Source organism: Ovis aries, chromosome 5 (genome assembly GCF_016772045.2).
Source record: "Ovis aries strain OAR_USU_Benz2616 breed Rambouillet chromosome 5, ARS-UI_Ramb_v3.0, whole genome shotgun sequence".
NCBI classification, from domain to species: domain Eukaryota; kingdom Metazoa; phylum Chordata; class Mammalia; order Artiodactyla; family Bovidae; genus Ovis; species Ovis aries.
The window spans coordinates 69,371,253-69,398,901 of NC_056058.1; the positions used below are offsets into that span (position 1 = coordinate 69,371,253).

Below are 27,649 nucleotides of genomic sequence, written 5' to 3' on the forward strand. Positions count from 1 at the left end.
TAATAATAATAAACATGAGAGCCTTTGTAAGTGCTTCATACTTTGCATGGCCAATCTATTTGATCCAGAGAGCAGTCCCATGAGACAGGCTGGGCAGGAGTTATCACGAGGAGATGGAGTCCTTGAGTGTGAAGTGGTATCAGAGTCAGAACAGAGACAAGGGGACTTCCCTGGTGGTCCAGTGGTTAAGAATCTGCCTTCCAATGCAGGGGACATGGGTTTGATCCCTGGTTGGGGAACTAAGATCCTGCATGCTATGGGGCAACTAAACCTGTGTGCCACAACTAGAGAAGCTGTGCCTTACAATGGAGATCCAGCACAACCACAGAAGAACAGGGACAGGAAGTTGGGGCCGGATGCCTGGCCCTCCCGGTTGCTTAGTTGGAACAGACTGAAATTTGCCACACTCCCAGCCCATGCCCGGCACATAACTGGTCTCTAAGGCAACTGGCACTGCCTCCTCCAATTGGCTCCCTGGCTTGTGGGCTACACTCCACGGGTACAGATGATCACACCATCTACACCCATCTCACGCCTGTGCTTCTGCAAGTGTTCTTTGCTAGAAACTCACTGTTGCCTTTCTTGGTGGCTCTACCCACCTTCAGCACATCGTTCCCTCAACTTACAATGTTATCTGCCTCTTCCAACCTTACCACTGCTCTAAACATCCAAATTCTTTCAAGACCTGTATTAAATGCCACTTGCTATGCAAAGCTACACCAGCCAGCTGGACCCCACTGCTTCTTCCCCAGATCTGTGTGTCTCAGGACATATCCCATCCTGCTTGCATGAGGATTCTTTGCAGGTGTGTTTTGACGCTGGACCAGACTGGAAGCGTTTTGGGGAAGGGGGTATGTCTCACTGTTTCCTCAGTGCTGGCCACACACTGAGGTACCCGACACACTCTGGTCAATGAATGTGGGGGTGACTGAGTAAAGGAGGGATGCTAGGAGCATGGATGGAGGGAGGACATGGATGGATGGATGGAGGAGGGCTGGGCAGAGATGGATGATCACTCAAACCCTGCAGCAGAGCCATCCCTAGCCTTGCCAATGGTAATGGGATTCCAGCCAGGAAGTCCCCAGGGTGAATAACCTCAGGGTTTTTGCTCCTCCATGTCCTGCCCACATCATAAAATTGTAAGTGCTTCCTCTTCATGGGTGGGAAGAAGTGGGGTGACTTTGGGGCTGAGCCTCAGCATCCAGGAGGGTTTATAAGCTGAGGCACCAGGCCCCTCAGCACCACAGCTCCTCCTTCTCATCCTTTGCTCCTGAGGCTCCAGCTCTTCAGCAGCATGGCCTTCACTGGCAAGTACGAGATTGAGAGTGAGAAGAACTATGATGACTTCATGAAGCGCCTGGGTGAGTGAGCTCCCGAGAGCACCTTCCTAGGGTTGGGCGTCACAGCCAGCTTTGCACAGGGAACCCAAAATCCATGAGGGTCAGAGAAGCTGAGTGACTAGTGCAAGGTCACAAATCTAGTAATGGGTGAGATGGAGAGTTGATTGGCTTATTCATTCAAACATTTATTGAATGCTTGCTATATGCATGGGCGAACCTAATGTTACTGATGGGGCATTTCAGCAAGAACGGCTCACAGTTACGCATCAGTGCCAGAAGTCATGAGACCCCCCCAGGAGCCAAGGATAAGATGACGAGTGATGTCACCACATCCTGCCTGGGGAGAGGTGACAAAGGGGTGGGAACATAGATACCAGGGTTGACAAGCTACTCGTTCATGCCGTCATTCAGCAAACAAGGGCCTCTTACAGTGCTAGGCACCATGGCTAGAGATCAAACACTCCACTCTTCTGACAGCTCGATTTGTAACACTGGTTGGGAGGAACCAGAGAGACAGTGGACTTGAGAATCCTGCAGAAATCTTGGTGTGTCAGCCAAGTGTGAGGCATTGCAGCGGTCTAGATTCAGAGGACAGCCGGAGGGGCCCCAGGAGCAGGGGCCTGGGGCCATGGGGAGGAAAGAGCCCTTCTGAGTCAAGTACTGGGACTGGCCCTGAAGGAACAGGGACCTGGCTTTACCTACAACAGTCTAGTTTCAGGGATCCGTATCTGTAAAACAAGAGCATTAGAAGACAGCCTTGCAGGTCTCATTCATTTTAGGACTTTGTAAGCTTGGGAAATTTCTAGCATACTACTTTCTAGTAGTACGGTAATAAATTTCTAGTATAATATAGAAGAGCAGCTATTATTGTCAACTCCATGCCAGGAGTTTTACCAGGCATAATCACTGTCATTTAATCCCTGCAACAGTCCTGTGAAATGGGCCTTATTATTCTCAGTTTGTGGATGAAAACTCTGAGCCTTGGAGAGATAGTAACTTGCCCAAGCCACATGGCTCATGACAGAACTGGGGCTTGTGCTCTTGACTGTCAAACTAACCTGCCATGGGTGAAGCAAGCTCATGCCTAAAGCCACAGGTTGTAGGCAGCTCTTACACGGTCACTCTGCTTGTTCCCGGGCCCAGGGCTCTCCAGCGACACGATTGAAAAGGGCCGCAATTTCAAGGTCATCTCGGAGATACAGCAGGACGGGCAGAACTTCATCTGGTCCCAGCACTACCCTGGGGGCCACTCCATTTCCAACAATTTCACCATTGGCAAGGAGACCGAGATGGAGACCGTGGGAAACAAGAAGTTCAAGGTGAGAGCCTGCTAGCTACCCCGCCCTCCTTCCCCAGGCCTCTGGCTGACTTCTTGGCTCCCACCAAGTCCCCTGGGGCTGCTCCCTAAGCTGAGGCTTCTTCTCAAGTCTGTGTGTGAGTGCTAAGTCGCTTCAGTCGCATCCAACACTTTTATGACCCTATGGACTGTAGATTGCCAGGCTCCTCTGTCCATGGGATACTCCAGGCAAGAACACTGGAGTGGGTTGCAATGCCCTCCTCCAGGGGATCTTCTGACCAAGGGATCAAATCCAGGTCTCCTGTGTCTCCTGCACTGGCAGGTGGGTTCTTTATCACTAGCACCACCGGGGATGCCCTTCTTCTCAAGTCTAGTCTACAGCATTAAGAGCTTGAGTTACTTGGCAATTTAGCCATTCTTGGTTTTTAATGATACATCAATAATGGACACAATAATGATGATAAAAATTGTTCCCATCTGCCGAATCCTTCACACATATATCCCGGACACTAGCTGGATCTGTCCCACATCTTAATGCAGGTAAGCCCGTGAGGTCGCTATAACTACTGCCCCACTTTACAGATGGGGGAGTTGGGCTGAGTCATGTGATTAAATAGCTGCCTGGATCCCACAGCAAGGCTGGGCCTGCACACTCAGGCAGTCTGGTTCCAGAGAGCATAAACACATTTTTATGCTGCCTGTAGTGTGACCTAGAGATTAATCTTGCCCAGGCCCTAGAACTAGACTCATCTGGGTTCGAAACGGCAATCATGGGTAGCAAAGCAGCGAAAGTTGGCTGTTTATCCCCTTCCTACCCAGAATGGCCCCTCAGGTCTTCCACCCAGCCCATGTCCCCTCTGTAGCCCCCAACCCTGACCAAGAAAGTACTCTGCTCCTCAGATTGCCAGGGGAGGAGGATAAGCAGTCATAATATTGATATTCTGCCACTTGGGTATTTTAAAAATTTAACAACTTCTCACGGTATCTTTCAGTTTCAACACATAATAACTTGCCTTATTCTTTTCTTAATGGTAGTATAGTGTCCAACAGTATGGAAATGCTAGTCAGCATCCCCTCATTAATAGATATTTAAACTATTGACTGGCGGATAACGTAAGTTGAACACTTAGGTTGTTCACTGTTACAAACAAGGCTGCAATGAACGCTCTCGGATGACATCAGCATCACTTAATAACGATGATCATTAACAGATTCTGCAGCTAACAAGGAGTGCTCAGCAGGGAGCCAGGCGCTGCTCTAAGCACCATACACATATCATGTGTGACTGTTCAGAAACGTCTGACTTTTCTAGGGAATCTTCCTGACCTCAGGATCGAACCCTCCCCTTCTGAATTGGCAGGCAGAGTCTTTGCTTCCTCACTGAACCACCTGGGAAGCCCACATATATGACAGTAAATCATTTAATCTTCACACTAACCCCATGGAGTAGGTACAAGTACTATCCCCATCACTGAGATGAGAAAACTGAGGCACAGGAAGGTCCAGTGACTTGCACAGATTATCTGTGTCTTTGGATGTATGTAATCACATGTCTTTGTTGGTGGTGGTGTCCCGTTGCTCAGTCGTGTCCAGCTCCTTGCAATCCCATGGGCTGCAGCATCACAAGTCTATATAGGACACATTAATTCCTAGAGGGGGCTGCTGGGGCTGGAGGCAGGTCCATTCCCCCGAGGGCTGGTCTGCATTTGTGGGGGCTCTGCAGCTCAGGCTGCCTTTTGCTTCCCTTTCAGGTCACCGTGAAGATGGAGGGTGGGAAGGTGGTCGTGGACTCCGCCAACTACCACCACACTGCAGAGATTGTGGATGGCAAGCTGGTGGAGGTAAGTGTCCTGCTGGTTCCCACATAAAATAGAGGATGTTCTGCCCTGAGAGGCGGGCCTCTGGGAAGCTGGCTTTAGAGGCATGGGCTCTGTGCTGATCGCTGGATGCACAGGACTTCATCTGACCTTCACAATCACGCTGTTAGATAAGGATTTTTATCCCCATTTGGCAGGTGAGGAGACTGAGGCACAGGGTGACTAAGAGATTGGCCAGAGGGCACAGAGCTTTCTTGACAGAGCAGGAATTTGGTGTTAGGCGCCAGACTCCAGTGCCCGCACTCAGCCACCTCAGGGGCACAAGTCTGGACTTCCCAGAGTATAAATGAAGCAGGGAGTCCTGGTGGGCCCTGCAAACACAGCTGCCACTCCCTCACTTCCATGAGGGACTTCAGGCCCTGAATGCTGTATTTTCTGGTGTTTCAAGAGAAGCTGGAAATTGGTACTTAAAGTGAAATTTCCAGACTAGCCAATATTGGCAACTAATTAAAAGATTTAAAAAAAAATGTTAGCGGGGCCAACTCACACCTGTGGACTGACCCCTCCCACAGGCCGTTTCCTCCTCCAGGGGATCATCCTGACCCAGGGATTGAACCCTCGTCTCCTGTGTCTCCTGCAGTGGCAGGCGGGTTCTCAGTAAACACAGGTTGGAGGTGCTCCATCCCCCATCCAACTCTTCCCCTGGGGGCTCCAGAGTTTCCCTAGGTGAAGGAAATGGATGTGAGGTGACGAGAAAAAGGAAGATGCTTCTACATGTCAGTCATTTCCTCCTTGTGAGCCTATGTCTTGGGCTAGAGTCCCCCCCCAGGGGAGGTCGGGGCTGTCCTCCCCAAGCCTCTCCAGGAGGACGTACCGACGGAGGCAGGGTCTGCCACCCTCATTCCTCTCTATCTTGCAATCTCTTCCCCGTTTCCTTGTTTCCTCGCCCAAGTCCAGTCTAGAGAAAAGCAGCACATGGCTCCGGAGGCCCAATGCCCTCACATTACTCCCATTTTACAGAGAAGCCTTAGAGGCTCAGAGACATAGGCAACTTGCCCAAGGCCACACAGCTAGTCTGTGGGGGAGGCAGATGAAATTGGCTGGTTTCTAAACTCTGCCTGCTCTTCCCAGGCCATGGGTCTTCTTTCCCTCCCTTCATTTCAGTTAGAAAAAAACTATAGTGTTTTAAAATATGTCTGTGTGCACATGTGTATACCCACATATACACGCATATATATATATGGCACAGGCTTCTCCAGTGGCTCAGCAGTAAAGAATCCTCCTGCCAATGCAGCTGATGAGGATTTCATCCCTGAGTTGGGAAGACCTCCTGAGAAAAGGAAATGGCAATCCACTCCAGTATTCTTGTCTGGAGAATCCCATGGACAAAGGAGCCACACGGGTTATAGTTCATGGAGTCGTAGAGTCAGACACAACTGAGCAACTAAGCACAGGCACGAGCATTGTTTTCTGGACAGAAATTGACTTCTTGGAGAATCTGGTGGAAGCTAGAGGACACTGACTCCCAGAAGCAGAGCTCCCCAGCCTGTGAGGGGTGCAGGAAGAACCCAGGGCAGAGCCTGTGAGGGGTACAAGGAGAATCCAGGGCAGAATGAAGCACACTTGTGCCCGACAGGAGAACTCATCTTCCCAAAAGAAACAAGTGTTTCCTAATTCCTGGGGGGGGGGGGGCACCTGACTATGGAGCCTGTACAGCGTGAGCAGTGCCCAGAGCTCATGGCTGTTACACACACACACGCACACAGGCACAAGAATGCACACACACATATGCACATGGACAGACTAGGTAGCAGAGAGAAGCTGTCTTGGTTGCTATGTCCTCCCATCTCTGGAGACCCAGAATTATCCTGGACACCTTCCTCCTTCTCCACCCACAGGGATGCATTTTGTGAGCATCCCTCTTCCCACCTCCACCCACCACCAGCACCCCTTCTCTCATCACTCCTCCTCTAGACAGAGCCCTGGCCTCCCCCTCCGCTCCATCCTCCATCCACCCCATATGAAAATCACACATCACTTTACTGCTGCCCTTGGGCTAAACTGCTTCCACAAAATTCCATTTGCCACCTGTCCCCTCCCACAAGAAAGCAGCTCTCCTCTGCTGGGCATCAGGACCAGCTGATGCAATGAGCACATCAATGACAGCGTGTCTTGGCCCTGAGCCCAGGGTGCCGCACACAGCGGGCCCCTGCTGAACAGCATCCTCTTTCCAGCATTTTCCACAAAACCTTACACTTCCTAAGGGCAGAGACTGTATGTCCTCATCACTGAGCACAGGGGCCCCATAAATGCTAAATGGTATACAGGGTGAGCGTGGCCCTCCTCCTTAGAGGGGTGATTGACTTCTCTAACCTTTAGCTTTCTCATCTGTACAATGGGGCAAGCTCAGTGTTGGGGGGAATGTGACTGGCACGGGTGAAATGAAATGGATGGATGAGTGGAAGGTTATCCCAAGGAAAGTCACATCGTGCCAACATGTTAGCACTTTGGCCACATAAAAGTGAACAGAGTGAGCCTTGCAACAAACTGGGAACCAGAGGCCCAGAGAAGCGGTGCATGGGCTCACTCCCATCAGGGCTGGGACTAGAGGCCAGTCTACCTTCCCTAGGCCCCATGGTCACCTTGGGCTCCCTGCACTGACTCCCTCTGTTCCTGCTGTTTCTTCCAGGTCTCCACCCTTGGAGGCGTGACCTACGAGCGCGTGAGCAAGAAGGTGGCCTGAGCTGGCCTGAGTTGGCGGGTAGGGCTCCGCAGGGGCCATAAAGCCGTATCAATAAAGCTGGCCTAACAAGACTTTCTGCTCGTTCCAGAACCTCTCTTTGTTCTCTAGTGTCTTGGGGCAGTTCTGGCTGGTGGAGATGGGAAACCCCTGCAGATGGCTGTGCAGGCCACACCTTGGCCCTGAGGTCCCTGTGGGCCCCATGTCACCACAGAGACTTGGGGTGTGGACAGGTGTGGACCTAAGACCCCTGGCCCCAGAGAAAGGGCACAGATGGTGCTCGAGAGGCATGGTGGGCACATCTCTGTGGTCCCTGCCGCTACCTGCCACCCACACTCAGGGTGGAGAGATCACTCTTTCTCAAGAGACAAATGTCCCCCTGGAGGGGTGACACACTGACTCTCAGATGGGCCACAAGAAAGTGTATCAGAAGCAGGGGGGCAGGACTGGTGATTCCCTGGCAGGACTCGCTGCTGCTGGGCGCCGAGGCTGCACAGACGCTGGGATGGATGCACCAGCCAGGAGCAGTGCTTCAGCATGGCTGGGGTCTCTGCTCATTCACTGCGGAGTCCTTCCTTTGGGCCTCAGTTTACCCACTGGTACAAGAGAGGGCCAGGAGGACCAATGAGGGACTGAGGAGAAATGGGAGTCATGAGATGACAAAGGGGTTATGGGTGTGCCAGGCAGGAACTGAAACGTCATGGATTGAACTAGCAGGGCTTGGATGGAGGGCCAGGGAGGAACTTGGAGAGGCTGCAGTGGGATGGGAAAGGTGATCATAAAGGTCACTCTGACCCTCAGGTAGGTGCCTGGACCTCTGCATCAGGGAGGATTCCAAGGCCGCACCTGGACTGAGCAAATGTCCCTGCCTGATCGCGGTGTCTGTTCAGGGCATGGAGAGGAGGAGAGGGGTCTGCCTGCCCCTTGGATAGATCATCCCTGACCTCGAATGGGATTTTTTCATTCTCGTCTTCCCTCGGTGCCACCCTGAGTTGTTCTCCCTTTTGTTTAATGGCTATGCCACACTGCACACAGGATCCTCAGCTCTGGGGATCAAACCTGTGCCCCCTGCTGTGGAAGTGCGGAGTCTTAACCAGTGGACCGCCAGAACAGTGCTTCACCCTGACTTCTTTTTCACCCCATACTTTTCTCCAGGACAATTCTTTTGTTTTTACTACAAAGGAAACTTTATATCACTTTCATACATGGAAAGCCATCATCATTTTCCATAAATAGATTTAAACTATTTAAAAAAGTCAAAGCTGAACAATATTGACTTTGAGCTGGATTCTGTTGTCAAAGCTGTGAGCCTTAGGCCTCTCTCTGTGAAAAGGGAAAGAGCCGTACAATAGCCAGTAGCACCAAACAGGAAACTCTCTCCTTCCCTCATCAAAATGCCTGCAGGACTCCATGACAAGAGAAGAATGCACCCTCCTTAAGAACTGAATTATCTAAGTGTCCATCAGTGGATGAATGGATAAAGATGTTTCTCACACACACACACACACACACACACACACACACACACACACACACACACACACGCACGCACAGGAATACTATTCAGCCATAAAAAAAAATTAAATCCTGCCATTTGCAACGACATCGATGGAGCCTGAAGTGGAGTGAAAGTGGCTCAGTTGTGTCCCACTCTTTGCGACCCCATGGACTATGCAGTCCATGGAATTCTCCAGGCCAGAACACTGGAGTGGGTAGCCTTTCCCTTTTCCAGGGGATCTTCCCAGCCCAGGTTTCCCGCATTACAGGTAGATTCTTTACCAGCTGAGCCACAAGGGAAGCCCTAGAGCCTGAAGGTATTATATTAAGTCAGATGGAGAAAGACTTTTCTGGTGGTCCACATGATTTCAAAATAAAACAAACTCATAGATAGATACAGAAACAGGTTAGTGGTTACTAGAGAGTCTGGCATACAACAGGTGCTTAATAAGCGCTATGCTATACCTGACCTCAGGTACTTGCAGCCTGTGTAATCTACAGTCTTTCACTCTCAGGAGCCTGCCTCAGCCTGGACAGATGGCACAGCCCAGCTCACTGGCAGCTCAGCCCTTGCCTCCTCCCACAGTGTGCCCTGAAACTTGTTTCTTTCCAAGAACAGCACTCAGCCTCCCCTACCCACCCACCAAGTCAGGACCCTGTGAATTCCAGCATTTTGCCAAGACTTATTGCTAATTAAGTGAACTAGAAAAGCATTAAATTAAACTAGCGCTGTTCCTGTTTTCTGTTCAGACTGAATAATTACTCATAATGAGCTTGGATAATAAGTCTCTAAATAAGAGTTAAATACAACTAGGTGGAAAACTGAGAGAAAGAGAAGGGATAAGAGAAAGAGTAGAAGAGAAAGGAAGAGTTGGAGGAGAGAGATTGTTTTTGTTTTGGTAACCGACTCAAGAACAAATTCAAACACTGCAGCCAGTGTTATAGAGTCACAGACTCAGAGAACAGAAACTCAGAGCTCAACTAGTTTAAATTCTGTATTTCAGATATGAAAACCAAGGCTCAGAGAGGTGAAGAGATTTATCTAAGGTCACATAGCTGAGCAAGTCTCCTGAGAGAAATGTGGGGCTGGGCATCACCGGCTGATGGAGGCTTCAGGTTCTAATTCCACTTTATAGGAGTAAGTGGAGCAAGGTGAGATGGGGTGAGGTATCCATTTCACCGGCATCTTGGAAAAGAAGTTTCCTCACCCAGAAGAATGGACACAGGTTAAGAGCTCTGACTCCGGAGTCACATTGCGAGGGTTCAAATCTCTCTTCTGCCACCTAGAAGCTGTGTCGCCTGGGGTAAGTGCATCCATTTCTCTGAGCCTCAGATTCCTCACCTGTCGGTGGGGATCAAAACTGCACTTACCTAGGAAGAGCTGTCACGCTACGAAGTAACTAGCCACTGTGAAATGGCCACCATCCCCTCCATCATCAGCACCACCATTCTCAAGCCAGTGCGATGAAAGCGCCAGGAGTGCCTCCTCCTCTCACTCCCGCGTGAGACATGCGGGCGTGCTGCGGTGTTTCTCAGCGTTTTATCTTGTCCGTGTGTAAAACAGCTAATAAAGCCTCCCCTTCTTGGGTGGTAGAGGCGTTTCACGGGTGAAAATCCATGAAAGTTAGATGTGCATCCCCATTCTGCTGCACGGTTGAAGGTGCCCCTTTACCCTGACCCTTGGGAACCGTCGCTACCAACCACTTCCCTCCCACCAAGCTCACTTGCTGTTAACAGGAGCTTCTCAAAGTATCCTTAAAGACCACCACTAGGTGGCGCTCTACCACGCACCTGTGGTCCCAGGGACCCCTGGGTGTGCACGTATGCTGGGGGCAGGACAGGTGGTTGACCGGTGAAATCCGGAGTGATTGGGCCTTGGGGTGGGTGTGGATGTGTTCTCTGGGGGATTGGGGGGTCAACTCAGAGGCCACGTAGCTCCTCAGTCCAGCACATCTAAGTGCAAAACAGTTCACCATTGCCTGTGGTGAGACCTTGGGCCTCTGAACCTCAGTATCACCTGAAAAACTGTGATTGTAGATAATGCTAGGTCATGATGTTGAGAGAACAAAAGAGGAGCAGGGGGTAAGAGAGCATGAGGAAAGTGTCATGTACAGGGCCTGGAACACAGTAAATGCTCACTGAACAGGAGGATCCTTATGGGTGGTTTGACTGGTAGAATGGGCATACACAGGGTCAGAGCTTCTAGAACAAGAAGACCAAATCCAGACATGCATACACATTTCCTCGGGGGCATATTAAAAGGGCAGCCCAGGCCCAAATGCAGACCTACAGAATGGGACACTTTAGGTATGAAGACCAGGAAGCTGTAATTCTTCCAAAGTGCTGTCCAGCTAGGTGTGACCTTGCAGATCATTCCAGTCCCAATCCTCCTATTTCACAGATGAAAAAACTGAGATCCAGAAAAGGGGACTGACCTGCCATGTCTGCACAGCCAGGGGGTAGCAGAAGTTCTGACTTCTAGTATATGCTGTCTGCTGTGGCTCTGGCAAGGGCAGAACCTGAAATACTCATTGGAGATGGGCCAGCAGAAGGCTGACCACTGTTCCTCTCCCTTAAAAGACAGAGCTGGGCTGGAGGGAGGTGAAGCTCTGGGGCTCATCTGAGCAGCAGCACCCCTCAGAAAGGAGTGGTCCACTTTTGAGTCCTCAAAGGATGCACTGTTGGATAATGATTCCATATATTCCATGCTTTCTTATCATAAATCTAAAATGCAGCCCAGCCTGACAATGTCCCCACCTTTACAGATGATGAGACAGAAGTTCAGAGGAGAGAGGAAGCTCTTCTCAAGGTCACCTAGCTAAAGGCAGGCAAACTCAGATCTTCCACCTCTTAGGTCCAATGTTCTTGTCTACACACCAGAAATTGTAAGTTTTTAGGCTAAGAATCTCCCTAACCACCAATGTGTTTCATTGGTCTTCTATTGCATTACAATTTTTTTGGTAGCTTTTAAAATTACAAATAATTAGATTTCCTAGAAAGTGTAGACTTTCAGGTTCTCTGAAAATTTGAAGTTGTGGCAATATACACCTTACATCCCTGAAAGGCTGTAGTTAGTCAGTGATGAACAGAAGCCAGCCGTATCCCTTACAGGGGAACACAGGCTTCAACAGTCCCCACCATCTCACACTGTCTCAGTCATCCAGCTGATCTACTCACTGTTACCTGCCTGATCCTGATGGGCCTTTGGATTTGACACTCCTGCTAAGCGCTATGACCTTTCTGCTCAAATTTGTCACAAGCGGCTTCCCTAAGGAACAGAGAATGAGATTAATGAGGCTGCTAAGATTCTTTCACTGGAACTCAGTGCCAGCTATTGCCAGAACCAGCCCGAAGGTAGGGTCCCTGCCAGGGGATGCTCGGGGAATGCCCCAAGCAGGATCTCAGATCTTCACCTTCACAGATGAGGCTGCAGGATCCCCTCCCAGGTCAAGAGCCTGTTGGAGGCAGGCAGATGGAGCTGTAAATCATATTAGCCTGCGGCAGCTGTGCAAAACCATTTCTGTCTGCTACTGAGCATGCTCTAAGAACCCCCTGGGACCCTGTCAATCAGGAGCACCAATGCCTGGTAACCCTTTTACAAACCCGTATCCATTACTCTGTTATGTCTTCTCCAGCAGGTGAGCGGGATGGCCCGCGGGAGCCTTGCACTCATCCAAAACCCCTGAGGAACCTCAGGGTGGCAGGGCAGCTCCTGGCTGCCTGAGCTTGAATTCTGGCTCCTTCCTTCACCTGACCTTAGGCAAAGAACTCCTCTGTGCCCGTTTTTCTGGTCTGTAAGATAACAGCTGATAATAGTTCCTACTTTGGAGGCTTATGAGGACGATTACATAGGAAATATGAACGAATTCCTTAGCACAGTGCTTTACTAAGCAAATAATAAATGCCAGTTGGGTGATGAGCACTACTATCTACAAGTATCTATATATTTTATTGGCTGGAGGTGGTTTAGGGCACAGCCATCAAACTCAGTAAACAAGATGATTCCAGGTGATTTAACAGCTATGATGAAAATTAAAGGGGTAATGAAAGGGACCTGGGGGATGATAGAGACCTCATTGGAAGGTGTTCTATGGGTTAAAGTTTTTCAACCACAGCACTGTTGTCATTTGGAGCCAGTCCATTTTTCACTGTGGGGACTGTCCTGTGCATTGCAGGACGTTTAACAGCATCCTGGATTCTATCTGCTAAATACCAACCATGCCCCTCTCCCAACTGTGACCACCAGACGTTGCCAAAATCCCATGGAGGGCAAAAATGAGCCCTGCTGAGAATCACTGATTAAGGGGTTAGTAGAGAGGAGTGTCAGAGAAGGCAATGGCAACCCACTCCAGTACTATTATTGCCTGGAAAATCCCATGGGCAGAGGAGCCTGGTAGGCTGCAGTCCATGAGGTTGCTAAGAGTCGGACACGACTGAGCGACTTCACTTTCACTTTTCACTTTCATGCACTGGAGAAGGAAATGGTAACCCACTGCAGTGTTCTTGCCTGGAGAATCCCAGGGACGGGGGAGCCTGGTGGGCTGCCTTCTATGGGGTCACACAGAGTTGGACACGACTAAAGTGACTTAGCAGCAGCAGCAGCAGAGAGGAGTGTTCAGATGACAGAACAGATGGCTTTGGAGAGATGGATTTTTAATCTAGAGGGCATGAGGAAGTGGAACCTTAGCTCTGATCCCAATGCAGGCATTCACAATGTTTGGCCAATTTTCTTAGAATAAATCACTCTCACTATATGTACAATGGGCTCTGTTTTTCTATAGAGCCCTGCCTATTCGGTGGTGGTGCTGGACTGACTTCTGCAGCTCAGCCCAGGCCCCAGGGAGGCGTAGCCCCAGCTCAGAGGGCAGGAGCTCTTCTTGCAGTCACCCACTCCTCCCCGACAACCTCTGGGTACCAGTGTGAATCCCCGGGGCTGACGAGGAAGAGAGAGGGAGGGCTAGCTGAGAGAAGGCCAGGAAGAGAACCCAGAGAGGCCACAAATAGGTGATGTATTTATTGCAGGACCACTTTTTCTCTGGGCTGGGCTGGCTGTGAGGCTCTATTTGGGGTGGGACCCTCACAAATGGCCAGACCCAGAAAAGACAGACACAGTAACTCGGAATCCAAACCAGCTGCACATAAATAGAAGGAGGCTGGCAAGGAAAAAGAGAAAACAAACGAACGTGCACTTTCCTATGCTAGTGTGACAACGTGACCCCTCCGTGCCGGCGTCCAGGCTCTTCTTTCACTCAGCTTCCGTGCTGAGGCTCCCATCAGCTCCGAGAACCACCTTCGGATCTGACTTCCGGCAGTCCCTCTGCCAGTCTCCTAGACTGGCAACCAAGTCAAGAAAACCAAAAAATGGGTTCTTCTTTAGGAAACAAACCAAAATACGCTTCCATGGTTCTTTGCACCTCCTGGTCCCAGGGGATGAACAATGTGACCACTGACCCCAAACCAACCAAAAAAGAAAATACACTGAGCACAAGCCGTGAGTCAGAATAAAAACATATTGCACATGGTTCCAAGAGTCTTCCTGAGAGCCCTCTCACTGCAGAGACCCAAATACCGGCTTTTGATCCAATCCATCGGTGGCTGTCAGTGGTGTCACAGACCCCACACGCCCCCAAATCCAGCTGGCGTCAGGCGTACATTCCACATTATGATCCTTTGCTCTGAGCCAAATGCAAGGCCAAGGCTGGGTTTAACCTCATGCACTAGAAGCATGCGGTGGAGGGAGGGAGGTGGGGGTTGCTGGTGTTAAATCTTTGTCTACTTTTCAACAGTCTTTTTTCTCTGGGTGGTTATCGAAGTTCTACAGATGAACAGAGCATCCAAGATGTGGAATCTTCTGGAACCGAGAGCTTGGAAAGTGGTTCTCCCCAACCATACATTTTTGCAAAAGGGAGCTCTGTGGTTAATCAGGGGTCCATCCCAAGCTGGGTTAAAACCTACAGCTCACGCATGGGACAGTGTAGCAGTGTAGCAATCACCAATGTTTTTCTCCAAAGCAATTTTCAAGTATCACAAAATCCCTGATATAGCATGTAAACAAGACATCTTACTGAACAGAAAGCTAGGTCACTTTGGGAAGCAGCAACACGTGAAACATCTAAAAGGCTGAAGAAGGTTTTAGGTTCCACAACAAATCAAGACAGCTGCTCACTGTGTCTCGGGAGGCAGACGCATACCCAGGCCCCTGCGGATGGAGCCAGATGGCATCTACTGGGGTTCCTGAGAGCATGTCAGGCCACCCCCTTTTCAATGTTGTAGCTGCCATCAGCAAAGAATAAAGGCGTCTTTGATGCTAAAACCTGGAGGTGCTCGTACACTGCAGGTCTGCATCCAGTCTCCAGCCTCCTGGCCTCTTCCCAAGTCTTCCTCAACCCGCTGGGCCCCTCTCCAGAGGGGGGCCACTGAGCCACCCTCCTGCACCCTAACCACAAGTGGAAGACATTTTTCCAGAGGAATGCTCTCGGGTGAGGTATGTCATTACTTGTTTTGCTCCGGGTCAGTTTTATTTAAAAAGACCACAGACGCGCTCTGTTCAAGGGCCCTGAGGCTCTCTGTGGGGATGGCCCCTCCCAGGTGCCTCGCTGGGCTAGGCTCCCCTGGTCAGCATCCTCTTCCTCTGCCCGGGTCTCCAAGGCCTCCCTGGGTGGCTAAAGGTGCCCTATCTATCAAAACAGCCTGCGGGGAATGCATGACCCCCACTGAAGTAACTGCTCCCATAGGTGGCGGCGAGGCAGTGCCTGGGCTCGGCTGCGATCGCCATCTGCATGCTGAAGGACGCGGGCAGCGGCACAGGACACATGTCCAGGGGCTGGAGGGTGGGGTACAGGGCGTGGAGGGATGAGCTGGTGCCCCCTGAGAGCAGGGTCCCCGAGCGGTGGGCTTGCAGCGAGTCCCGATAGGCCAAGCACAGGTCCTGCACGGGGGCCTGGAATTGGGCCAGCGCCGTCGCTGACGGCTGGCTGAGGCCCGGGTAGGCGGATGGCTGGAACAGCACCTGGGTGGGTGAGCCGGGCACCATTGCCAAGGCCTGGCTCTTGACAGCAACGGCATCCTTGAGGACGTTGTCATAAGCTCTGAAAGGAAAGGACCGGGTGAGACGTGGGAGGCCAGAGGCCGCAGCGCCAGTCACCTGCCTTGCTGCGTGGGATGCGACCCATGTGCTGCTGGCCCCTCCTGGCTTGTGCTCACTGCCTCGGCTGATCTCCGACTAAACCCAGGCCCCAGATCTCAGTTTGGGCCTGCTTTCCACAAAAGCCCAGCAACCTGCAAGACTAACCTAGCTGTTCATGCAGACCCTCTGCACTGCCCCCACTTGGCGGTCAACACTGCAGACGATAACTTTCAGGGCACTACGTGGCCCCTAGTGTGGAGTTTAAGCTTCGAGAGGGAGGGCCTGTCTGCTTTTGCTCATCACTGCATCCTCACACAGGGCACAGGAACTGCCTGCTGGTGCTTAGGTGAGCACCCCTTCTGCCTTCAAGACACTTTTGGTCAGCTCCATTCCCGGCTGAGATGGAGTTATGAGACTTAGCAGATTTCAAACAGGTTGTCCCCAGGGGCCTAACTGTCTCCATCTGAAAAGCAGGATAGAACAGGTTTTTTTCCATCTCAAAAAAAGGGAAAAGCTTCCCATAATAAATTTGTTTTGGGAAAACAATTAGAGGTTTTGGTAAGAAAGAAATAAGTGAAGCTGTGGCAGGTCTGAGCAGGGGGCTACCCCAGAGCCTTGGAGAAGAGGCAGGGCTGGTGGCTAAGTATCTGGGACACTTGTCCTCATTCAGGTCAGACCATATTCTCTAGCTTTCAAAAGGCAGAGATTTTAAAATCAGGGCTAGGGAGCATGACTGATTTCAGAGGATTGAGACAAAGGCAGCTGTACCAGGAGGGTGAGAGATGGCTCTTCAGAGGCGTGGCTCTGAAGTGAGCGGGACCAGCACACAGGAGATGCTGCCAGCCGTTGGATGCAAGAGAGACCAAGTGCAGCCAGCTGAGAGCTTTCTGTCCTCTTTGTCCTCCTCCCTGCAGTCACTACTCTTTGGCCTCCAATATCAGTTTTAGGGTGCTGTGTCTTTAAGCATCCTCTCTGAAACACTGAACATTTCCTCCACAAGATTCCTAGGCTATGGTCTCTTAAGTGAAGCCACTCTGGGCTGAGCAGGCTAAGAGTTCACTTTGTGACCACGTCTGAGAAAAGCAGCTCATAATGAGGGTCTCTCCATATGATCACCAAGAAGACTGACTGATACATTGGGTCAAAGAGGCCAGACACTCAGAAAAATGTGCAGTGAGCCCCTCTTCTCCTGCACTCTTGACCTGACACCTGCAAACCCAAAGCTACCCAAAATAGGAAGGACCAACTCCCCAAATCTGAATTCTATCAGGAGTCATGGTGGTTCACTTTCTGTGAGCCACCAGGACACCATAAGCGTCTAACTGCAGGAAATCACCTGAGGTGGGCCTTACGAGCAAGTGGAACTTGGCTATTTCAGAAACACAAAAGGATCAGGAGAGGAGCTTACACCAGCAGGATTTCGATGCACGTGCTGAGATGTTCCAGGGAGTAGTTTGAAATCCTCTGCAGGTCTCTGGTCCAATAGGGAGAAAGCTGAAGGCAAATCCTAGAGGCCCCAACGCAGGCTGCAGCCACCACGGAAGGCTGGAATTTATAGAAAATATGATCTGGAAGAAAATCACAGAGAGTCACCATCAGAAGCCTGGCCTTGGAGCTCTGCCTTGTGCTCCCTGGGAACTGGGAGACAACCGATTAGGCCCAAGGTTGTTCACCATACACGCAGTGCAGAGGGTCTACATGAAAAATTAAAATAGCATGAATTTTCATTCTTAAAGCACCTCAGCTCAAGGCCTGCGATTTCTGATGTCAGCCTACAGCAGCGATTGTCAAAATACATCCCTGGCTTCCAGGGCCTGCAAGGGACTTGCTGATGCTTCAAGGAGAAACACTAAACATCTGTCCTTCCTTTGAAAGACAGTGGTGAACACACACCATTTCAAAGACTTCTGTTTGGGGTGCTGACTAAAGGCTATTTAGTAACGAAGCCTGGCCCACAGCAGGAACTCACTGAAAATCTGCTGAAGAAGGAACAAACAAATGAATGTTAAGAATTTGATATTCATAAATTTACTCAGTAACCTTCCCCTCACCCCACCCCAGATTTATTGACAAACAACTGACAAATACCATATATTTATGATGTACAGTGTGATGTTTTGGGATAAGTAAACACTGAAATAATATGAAAAATCTTAATGTCCTACTAAGATATTTGGCAACCCGGCAAAGCTAGTACTAATATGTGCAAAGGCAAACTGCTCGAATTCCCACAATTCTCATGAAGAATAGTTGCTTATCTGCACATTACTTTCCTGTCTTAAACTGTTCATGACTTTCAATGATTTCAACATTTGCCTCTTAAAGTATGAATTAGGCAGGGTGGTATGGTTATAAGCACAGTCAAGAGTCAGACTCCCCAGCTTCAAATCCTAGCAATAACCTTAGGATAAGTTACTTCACATCTTGAGCGTCAATTAAGGAAACTGATTTGTAAAATGAGAGTAGCATAAGTGATCTTCATGTGAAGTTGCTGTGAGGTTCAAATGAAACAAGACATGCAGAGCACTGCCTGGTGTACAGTAAGTGTTCACTTACTGCTTAATATCACAATTGTTGATATTGTTACTCATAACCATTTTGGCTTGGAGTGGGTTTTCAGGTGGTTAAATCAACAGTATTTCTGACCTAGTGTTGTACCTAATACCTAGATCTTAATACTCAGATCTTAAGACACTTTAAGCAAACGTCTCCAAATGGTAAAAGTGTATTGCTACAGCAGATGGAAACAAAACCCTCTTCCCCATCCTACCTGTACGATACTCTTTCAGAATGACCTACCTGTGACTCTGGGCTACTCAGATCATTTGCAGTGTTCCAAGTGAGTTAAAAACTACCAGGCAGGTGATCAGAAAACAGACAGACTACAGGCTGCCTGCACACAAGCTACTAGTCCTTTACACATTATTGCTAACTCACTCTGTCTCTGCTTACCCCTGCAAATCTTTCTCTGCCTATCCCTGCAAAGTGGGGGTGATCTGGTGATGTGGGTGCACTGGCCCCTGACTCTGGCTCCTATGTGGGTGGGGAAGCGTGGACAGGCCTTGAAATTGGCCCCACCTTGCAGGGTGACCTCTAGGAAGTAGTGGGCATACTCCTTGAGGCACTCTTTGGTCTTGCGGGGGCAGGTGGTGGGCCAGCTGTGGCAGTGGTGGTCCTTCTGGCTGACGGAGGCTAAGAGGTAGTAGTCGAGGAAGTGGGCAGGCGTAGGCAGGCAGAGGTTCCAGCCAAAGGCCTCCAGCAGCAGCAGCTCTGTACTCAGCAGCTCCTTCCTGGTGAGGGAGAAGTTTTGGCTGCTCAGGATCCTGGTGCTGTTTATCTGCTCCAGCTTGGGGACGTGGTCTTCCCGATCCTCGAACTTACCTAAGGGACAAGCAGAGATTATGTGAGATAGCACTTGCTGTAAAGGCCCTCTTTATAGTACCCGATGGTGCTGGCAAGGAGAAGAGCAAGCCCAAAGGCACAGATTACAGATCTATCACATTTGAGCTCGAATCCCCACACCATCACTTCCAGCTGTGTGATCATGGAAACATGTCTTATCCTCTCTGTGCCTCAGTTCTCTATGTAAAATGGAACTTATACCTCCTAAAGCTTTTGTTAGATTCAATGAGATAACACACACCAAATGTACAGACCAGCGCGTGGATCACAGAAGATGTTCAACAGCAGTTAGCAATAGCAGCAAGGGCCTGGGCCCTCCTGTCTGGTCTGTACTAATTCAACATCACGACTGGTCAGGGGGCCACAGTCACGGGGACCTTGTAAATCTGGCCTGTTGTTGCAGATGTGGAAGAGCCCTTCAGTGGCTCCCCAGTATCTTCAATACTGAGCTTTAACTCTGTCAAAGGTTTCTGAGTTTGGATTTCCTTAAAACAGTTTGCTTGGGAGGTGAGCCTGGGGAAGATCTATAAGTAGGAGAAGACAGAAAAGGGATGAAAGCCAAAGGTGCATTTTATCTTGAAGAGGTATCTAAACACCATGTTCACTGAAGCATGATTCACAAGAGCCAAGAAAGCCTAAGTATCCACTGACAGATAATGAATAAAGAAAACAGTTATTTATATACAATGGGTCCCATCATTTCATGGCAAACAGAAGGGGGAAAAGTGGAAACAGTGACAGACTTTATTTCCTTGGGCTCCAAAATTACTATGGATGGTGACTGCATCCATGAATTTAAAAGACACTTCCTCCCTGGAAGGAAAGCTACGACCAACCTGTACAGCATATTGAAAAGGAGAGACATCACTTTGCCCACAAAGGTCTGTATAGTCAAAGCTATGGTTTTCCCAGCAGTCGTGTACGAATCTGAGAACTGGATCATAAAGAAGGCTGAGTGCCAAAGAATTGATGCTTTCAAACTGTCGTGCTGGAGAAGACACTTGAGAGTCCCTTGGACTGCAAAGAGATCAAACCAGTCCAATCCTAAGAGAAATCAACCCTGAGTATTCACTGGAAGGACTGGTGCTGAAGCTGAAACTCCAATATTTGGCTGCCTGAAGTGAAGAGCCGACTCACTGGAAAAGACCCTGATGCCAAGAAAGACTGAAGGCAGGAGGAGAAGAGGGGGGAACCGAGGATGGTTGGACGGCATCATCAACTCAATGGACATGAGTCTGAGCAAGCTCTGGGAGATGGTGAAGGACAGGGAAGCCTGGCGTGCTGCAGTCCATGGGGTCGCAAAGAGTCGGACATGACTGAGCAACTGAACAAAAACATGTTTGTTGTTGTCATGTCCGACTCTTTGCGACCCCATGGACTGCAGCACGCCAGGCTTCCCTGTCCTTCACTATCTCCTGGAGCTTAAAGTGATATTATTCAGCCATGAAAAGAAGAAAATCCTGCCATTTGGGACAACATGGATGGACCTTGAGGTGAGTAATGAGAGAGACAGACAACTACTATAAGATATTGTTACCGAAGATCACCAAGTTCGTGTGCCCGACACAGTAAGGCCAAACAATACTAAAACACTGGAATTTGGAACAGAGAAAGGTTTATTACAGCGACATGAAAGGAGATGAGTGACCCATGCCTTAAGAACCCCAAAGTTACTGGAAGCTTTCAGCAAAGCCATTTTAAAAGTAAAAAGATGAGGGAGGGACATGGTTACTTGTGTCAGAGCCTTTGTTCTTGAGGTCAGGTAATGATGTTCCTATAAAGCTCCACCAAATCAATGTTATTCCCTGTTCTGACACGAAAGGGCCAGGTCCTAGGTTCTGGGACCTTCACTCTCCAAGGCCCAGGTTCTGGCTGAGAGGAGGCAGAGCTCAGCTGGCAGCTTCCTCAGGGCCACATCCCAATATCCTGTCCAGCTGTCATTGCCGAGGGAGCCAGGCACTCAGGACCCAACTGGCCCTCACGCTCCTCAAGCTGCCCATACGGCGGGGGCAGGTCCTGAAAACTGTGAGCCAGGCAGACAGCCACTGCTGTTAGGTCACAGACAGGGACTGAGGAGAGGTTCACAGCTGCCTTAATGTCTGGGCCAAGGCTAGTGAGTGGCCTTGGCAAGGGCTCTGGTGCCCTGCAGGACACAGTCCCCAGTCTGTTCTCTGGGCCCCTAGTTCACCTGCTGGCCCAGGGCTGGGTGAGTTGGGGGGCCTAGGGGAGAAGGCCATGATCCGCCTCTTAGCTCACTCTGCACCTCAGGACCACCACTTTACAGTTGTCTGAATCCCCTCACTAACTGTTGTTGCTTGTGGGCGGGGCCCACTGCCCCGCTGTCCAATGGCAGAGAAGGACCACTAACGGTTCTTCTTTGACAGTTGGTTGCCAGTGGGCGGGGCCCACTGAAGCACCTACCAATGACTGAGCAGGACCCACTGCCTGGTAACGGTGTGCAGAGTGATGCTGCACAGCAATGGCTACTATGCTAAGGGCTGAGCTCCCGGCACTGTGTTACAGTATTTGTTACATGCAGAATCTTTAAAAAATTGAACCCAGATACAGATAACAGATTGGTGTTTGCCAGAAGCGGGGTGGGGAATGGGATCAGAAGGTACCAACTTCTAGTTATAAGATAAATTAAGTCCTGGGGATGTAACATAGGGTGTAGTGACTAGTTAACCATATTGTATATTTGAAAGTTGCTAAGACAGTAGATCTTAAAAGTTCTCATCTTAAAAGAAAAAAACTCTATGTGAGATTATGAATGTTAACTAATTGTGATTTCACAATATATGCATACATCAAACCATTATGTTGTACAACTTAAATCAATACATTATGCCAAATGCATCTCAATGAAACTGGAAAACATGGTGTCATGTAACTTCCAAGACAATGCTTTAAGAGGCCTTACAACCTTTTAAAAAATTATTATTTTATTTTGGCTGTATTGAGTCTTAGTTGTGGCACACGAGATCTTCACTGTACCATGGCGGACCTTTCATTGCAGCACATGGACTCTCTAGTTGTGGTTTGCAGTCTTAGTTACTCCAAAGTATGTGGGATCTTAGTTCCCCAACCAGAGATCGAACCCGCGTCTCCTGCATTGCAAAGTGGATTCTTAACCACTCGACGACCAGGAATGTCGAGAGACGTTACAGATTCAACTTGGCCCTACCTGGAGTGTCATTCCCAGACCTCCATGTAAGGAAGCACATTTAGCCTCCTGGAGTCAAAGAAACCACAAGGATGAGAACAGACGTGCCCAGGCAACATCCAGCACTGATTCTCATACATGAGAATGAGGCCACTCTGGACCTTCCAGGCCAGTGGATTCTCCAGCAACTGTATGAATGAGCCAAAGTGAAACCAACACAGAACCACTGTGCAGTGCACACTGCTGTTGTTTTAAATCACTAAGTTTTGGGGTTGTTTGCAGGAACAGATAACTGGAATATACTCATACCAGTGCACAGTGACAAAAAGATGTGAAATCCCACAGACTGACCTGTCACAAAGCTCGGAAAGGGACTTCCCTGGTGGTCCAGTAGTTAAGAATCTGCCTGCCAGTGCGGAGGACATGGGTTTGATTCCTGGTCTAGGAACTAAGATGCTCAGAGGCAACTAAGCCCATACACCACAGTACTGAAGCCTCGCCACCCTAGAGCCCATGCTTTGCAACAAGAGAAGCCACCACAGTGAAAAGCCCTCCCATCACAACTAGAGAAAGTTCTCACACAGCAATGAAAACCCAGCACAGTCATAAATTAAATTAAATAATTAAAAAAAATTTTTTTTAAAAAGAAGTAATAGCCGAGTCCAGAGATAAACAGGCTCTAGGCTAGACATTTACAACTGGCTTCCTATTTGCATTTCTTGGGGCAGGAAGAAGTGGGCTTCAAACTGGACACTTCTAACCAGTCTCCCGCTTGCATTTCCTGAGATAAGAGATAGGTGGGCTCCAGTTAAGGCATTTACAATCAGCCTCCTATTTGCCCTCCAAAATGGAAGTAACAATAGAAACAGGGGAAACAGCCAGCCTTTGCCTCTCGTAAACACCTTAAGGTAATAGTCATGGCAAGGACAATGAGGGACAAAATCCTGCTTGAGTCAAGGATTAAGGAATTTCTGCTCCCCACTTTTTTGGATAGACACTACACATGCACAGAAAGGCTCCTTGTGAGCCAAAAGTCAGGGAATAATGCTGGACCATAATGAGTCTTGATCCTCCCAGAAGACTTCACTTCAAAATCTATCTTGGTTGAGGGGTGTGCGCACATCCAAGAGAGGGTCCCAGGGTAGGTCAGATGTGGAAAAAGAAACCAGATAATTGGCTAAAGGTAAATAAAGACCTGTAAGAACTGACCTATACAAATGACTTACCCACCTCTTTACTGCATTCCTCCTCACTAAGGGGGATATCCACAACCTTTCTCTCTGGGCGTGCATCTCTGCCTTGCTTCTGTCTTAACAAACTGCTTCTCTGTGTGCTCTCCCACCTGTTACACGGTCTCTAATGATAAACTCTGTACCTGCATTTACAGTTCTTGTCTCTATGATAAATGCATTTTTCACCGGGGGCAAAGATCCACAGAAAAATAGCTTCTAGCCTGTAACCCTGGTTGGTCTGGTGGCTGGGATTGCTGGTTTTCATCCAGGCTACCTGGGTTCAATTCTTGGGTAGGAAATTAAGATCCTACCTCACACCACTGCTCACTGCTGCCTCACTGAGGTCATGATTACATACTGGAAGATCCTGGAAATAAACTGCATGAAATACATCCAAATGGAGCTAGATACAAACAAAAATAAAACACAAACCTTGGGTTATCCTGCTCAGGGTCAAGGGAATGGAGGATTTCCATAGTAATGGCGCTGGGCAGTCATCCATGGTAGAAGCCCCACAGGCAGCCTGAGCTGGAGGCAGCTCTACAGGAGAAACGGCTGGGGACTCCTAGCCTTCACACCAATGCTCAGGGAAACCACTCACACCGGACTGTGGCCTTGGCCACTGAAGTTTTCTGAAGGCACTGTGCCCTCCTTGCTGACGAGCCTTGGTTAGCGCAGCCCCTCTGCCCGAAGCACCTTTTCCCATCGTCCTGTCATTCCACCAAGCTCACCCTGTCCTCCACCTCAAAGCCACTCCCCTTCGGAAGCCTGCCCTGACCACAGTCCCCACGTGCTGCCTGACACCCACATCAGACGGTGTACCCAAGGCCTGACCTCAGTCCCATCACGCTGGCCTCCAAGTCCAGCCTCGCTGTGTGCAGAACAGCTGCTGGAGCAGGTGTCGGAAAAGGCAATGGGCGACCTAGTTGAGCTTGGAGCACACATCTGTTCCGACAGCGGGAAGAGCCAACAAAGAGTCCACACACCTGTGCACAACTGCCAGTGCCCCGTGACCCAGTTCTCAGCCGACACTCTTGCTCGCCAAGAGATAAGGAAGTAATCACTTCAGGCAGGCAGCCCTGCAGCAGAGACAACACACTCCTCACCAAGGCCTCAGAAGACGTCACTGAAAAACGAAACACCGACTCTGGGAGGCCTGCATCTTCTCAGGGAGCCAGGCAACAGCCAGCCCACCGGATGGGCAGAGACGATGACATGCAGTTCTGGTCTTTGCCTCGGAGGAGGAACCAGTGCAGCCCAGACTCATCTCCTTCCCAGCCTGCCAGGCACAGCCCTGCCTCCAGAGCACACACCTTCCCTTGTACCAGGGCAACTCGGACAGGAAAAGGTGAGGACAGTGCTGCCCCTTCCCCAGGTGGAAGAGGCCTTTGTATGATGAAATCCGGGGAGAGGGTGCTGCCTGCTGATCAGGCCTTGCGACGTTCCGCAGCCTCACGGCCCCACGCCCTCCCTAAACACTGGATCCAACCACACCTGAAACGTGACCCCTCCTCCAGCGGGGTGTGCTCATGCCGTCACCCACCTTATCACATGTCCTCCAGAGCTTTGATCAGAGGCCACTGGGTGTCATCAAGGCACTTCTCACACATAAGATTTTTAAATTTCAAATCTACTGTCAGTGGCCAGCAACTGGCCATTAATAGGTCACTAACAAGTATGAGAGCTTCCCTGGTGGCTCAGTGGTTAAGAATCTGCCTGTCCATGCAGGTGATGTGGGTTCGATCCCTGGGTTGGGAAGATCCCCTGGAGAAGGAAATGGCAACCCACGTCAGTATTCTTGCCTGGAGAATACCATGGACAGAGAAGCCTGGAAGGCTATAATCAGTGGGGTCGCAAAAGAGTCAGACACGACTTAGCAACCAAACCATCAACAAGTGTGAGCCGCAGAATAGGAACCACATCCCACACGTTCTCAGCTGTGCCCAAGGTCCCAGCACAGTCCCTGGCACACAGTAGACGTCCCATGCCTATTTGTTGAGAGAATGAATGGTTCTCTCTGGATAGTTGAACTGTGCTTGTTGCTTCGGTCATATCCAACTCTTTGTGACCCTAAGGGATGTAGCCCGCCAGGCTCCTCTGTCCATGGGATTCTCCAGGCAAGAATATTTAAGTGGGTTGCCATGCCCTCCTCCAGGAGATCTGCCCCACCCCACCCAGGGATCGAACCCACATCTCCTGTGTCTCCTGCACTGTAGGCACATTCTTTACTGTCTGAGCCACCAGTGAAGCCCTAGTTGAATTGCAGGCCGTATGAATTGTTCTCTGATGCTCTCTGATTATCTGTACTCCCTAATTTTTTTCTCCAATGATTCACGTATTCTTTTGGCAACTTAAGAAAAAAACTTTTTTTGCCAACTTATTAAGGTTTCCCTGAACCTTGGGCTCACTTGAGTCAATGCTGTTCACAGACACTCAATAGCTAGAGCTCTTTTCTTCCCAGAACAGAAGGTGAAGGTGAAGGTCACAGCTCTGGCAGAAATATCAATCATGCCCTAGTGGCACTGAGACCCTTCCATGGCTCTGCTGGCAGTCAGCCATCTATCCCAACAGGCTGCTGCTGCTGCTAAGTCACTTCAGTCGTGTCCGACTCTGTGTGATCCCATGGACTGCAGCCTACCAGGCTCCTCCGTCCATGCGATTTTCCAGACGAGAGTACTGGAGTGGGTTGCCATTGCCTTTTCCTTCTATAGATGAGGCTGAGGTTATTTAATGAAGCTGAGAAGCAGCATATCACATTTGAGAACCACAAGCCTCAACATCACCTAGGAACCTGTTAGAGAGGTGAATCCTTCAGCCCCACTCAGACCTACTGTATGAGACTCAAGGTGGGGCCTAGCAATTTGCATCCTAGCAAGCCCTCCAGGTGGCTCTTCGGCACACTCAAGTTTGAGAACCCCTGCTCTGGCACACTGTACTTCCCGCAGTTCTGTGGAAGCAGAAGAATCTCTCATCCAACCCATCCCTTTAGATTAGTTCAATGTCGTACTCTGTGAAGCCTTATCCAACTCCTCAGTCAGCAGACTGGGTTCCTAAAGCACCTTATCCTGCCCCTATCAGAGCCTTTGCCACACTTGACTTTAATTGTCTCTGATGCTGGGCTACCTAAGGCAAGGAAGGGCATCTTATTCATCTCTGTATCTTCAGCACTGGAATATAGTAGGCACTCAAAAACCGCTGCTAGAATGAACACATGAGTGAATAATCGATGCCACAGTGCAGAGTGGAGGAGGGGTAGAGAGTGAAGGGGTGGAGAAGGGTGCAGAATGAACCTCCCAGGGCCTTTCCAGCAATTTCACCCTGGGGTTGACCGAGCCCCAATTAACCTTTTTTTTTTTTTTGGCCTCACCTTGCAGCATGTGGGATCTTATTTCTCCTACCAAGGGTCGAACCTGCGTCCCCTGCATTGCAAGTACAGAGTCTTAAGCACTGAACCACCAGGGAAGTCCCAAGGTCCAGTTTACTTTGCCCACCCTTCCCTGGCCTTCTCAGAGTGGCACTAGCCTCTGAGGGTCCATATCCCAACAGGCAGATGTACTCAATCAGATTAGTTCCTCCCTGCCCTTGTTGCTTTCAAACTTCTCAGAGTTGTGCCTTTCCCAGAGCTACCAGGACCCAAAGAATCACCCTGAAATGGAAAGGCCAGCAGTTACTGAGGAATCTGATTCTCCGGCTCCCTCTGCTCCCCACACAGGGGAAGCTTCCTGGGGACTCATTGCACTGCAGGCCAGAGCAGGGCAGAGCTGGGTCTGAATCCTCGAGTTGACTCTGGACCTAAAAGCACTGAAATCCACAAGCTGTTCATTTCCTCTCTAGGAATATGCCCCACGTGGAGAAAGCATGGCTGTGCAGTATGCAAAGTCCTCTAAGGCGTACCCAGCACAGAGATGGATGGAGCCCCATGCTGGGCTGGGCACTGGGCTTTGTGCTGGACACATGCTGGATGCCCCCAGGTAGGTTCTGTTCAGAGCCCCAGGGACTTAGAGGAAAAGGGCCTGCAAGCACTCAAGTCCATAC

The 27,649-nt window shown here is 49.8% G+C and overlaps 2 protein-coding genes across 3 annotated transcripts in view; one reads left to right on the top strand and one right to left on the bottom strand.

Annotated features, from left to right (window-relative positions):
* Positions 1–1,236: 1,236 nt before the first annotated feature.
* On the top strand, positions 1,237–7,268 carry FABP6 (fatty acid binding protein 6). Its single transcript, XM_004009033.4, has 4 exons — positions 1,237–1,361; positions 2,484–2,659; positions 4,389–4,478; positions 7,144–7,268. The coding sequence occupies exons 1-4, from the start codon at positions 1,295–1,297 to the stop codon at positions 7,195–7,197; spliced, it is 387 nt and encodes a 128-aa protein (XP_004009082.1). The 5' UTR covers positions 1,237–1,294; the 3' UTR covers positions 7,198–7,268.
* A 6,422-nt stretch (positions 7,269–13,690) lies between these two features.
* The window catches only part of CCNJL (cyclin J like), a 64,790-nt gene continuing 50,831 nt past the window's right edge, over positions 13,691–27,649 (bottom strand). For both annotated transcript variants that reach the window (XM_004009544.5, XM_060416604.1), the window contains exons 4-6: positions 18,896–19,198; positions 17,226–17,385; positions 13,691–15,779 (exon numbers count right to left, since the gene is read on the bottom strand). In XM_004009544.5, the coding sequence (XP_004009593.2) occupies positions 15,365–15,779; positions 17,226–17,385; positions 18,896–19,198 (878 nt within the window). In that variant the 3' untranslated portion in view covers positions 13,691–15,364. The remainder of the gene's footprint in view (positions 15,780–17,225; positions 17,386–18,895; positions 19,199–27,649) is intronic.

Coding starts and splice junctions, on each gene's coding strand:
- FABP6 (XM_004009033.4), top strand. CDS start 1,295: ATGGCCTTCACTGGCAAGTACGAGATTGAGAGTGAGAAGAACTATGAT. Junction 1,362..2,483: donor TGACTTCATGAAGCGCCTGG/GTGAGTGAGCTC, acceptor TCCCGGGCCCAG/GGCTCTCCAGCGACACGATT. Junction 4,479..7,143: donor TGGATGGCAAGCTGGTGGAG/GTAAGTGTCCTG, acceptor TGTTTCTTCCAG/GTCTCCACCCTTGGAGGCGT.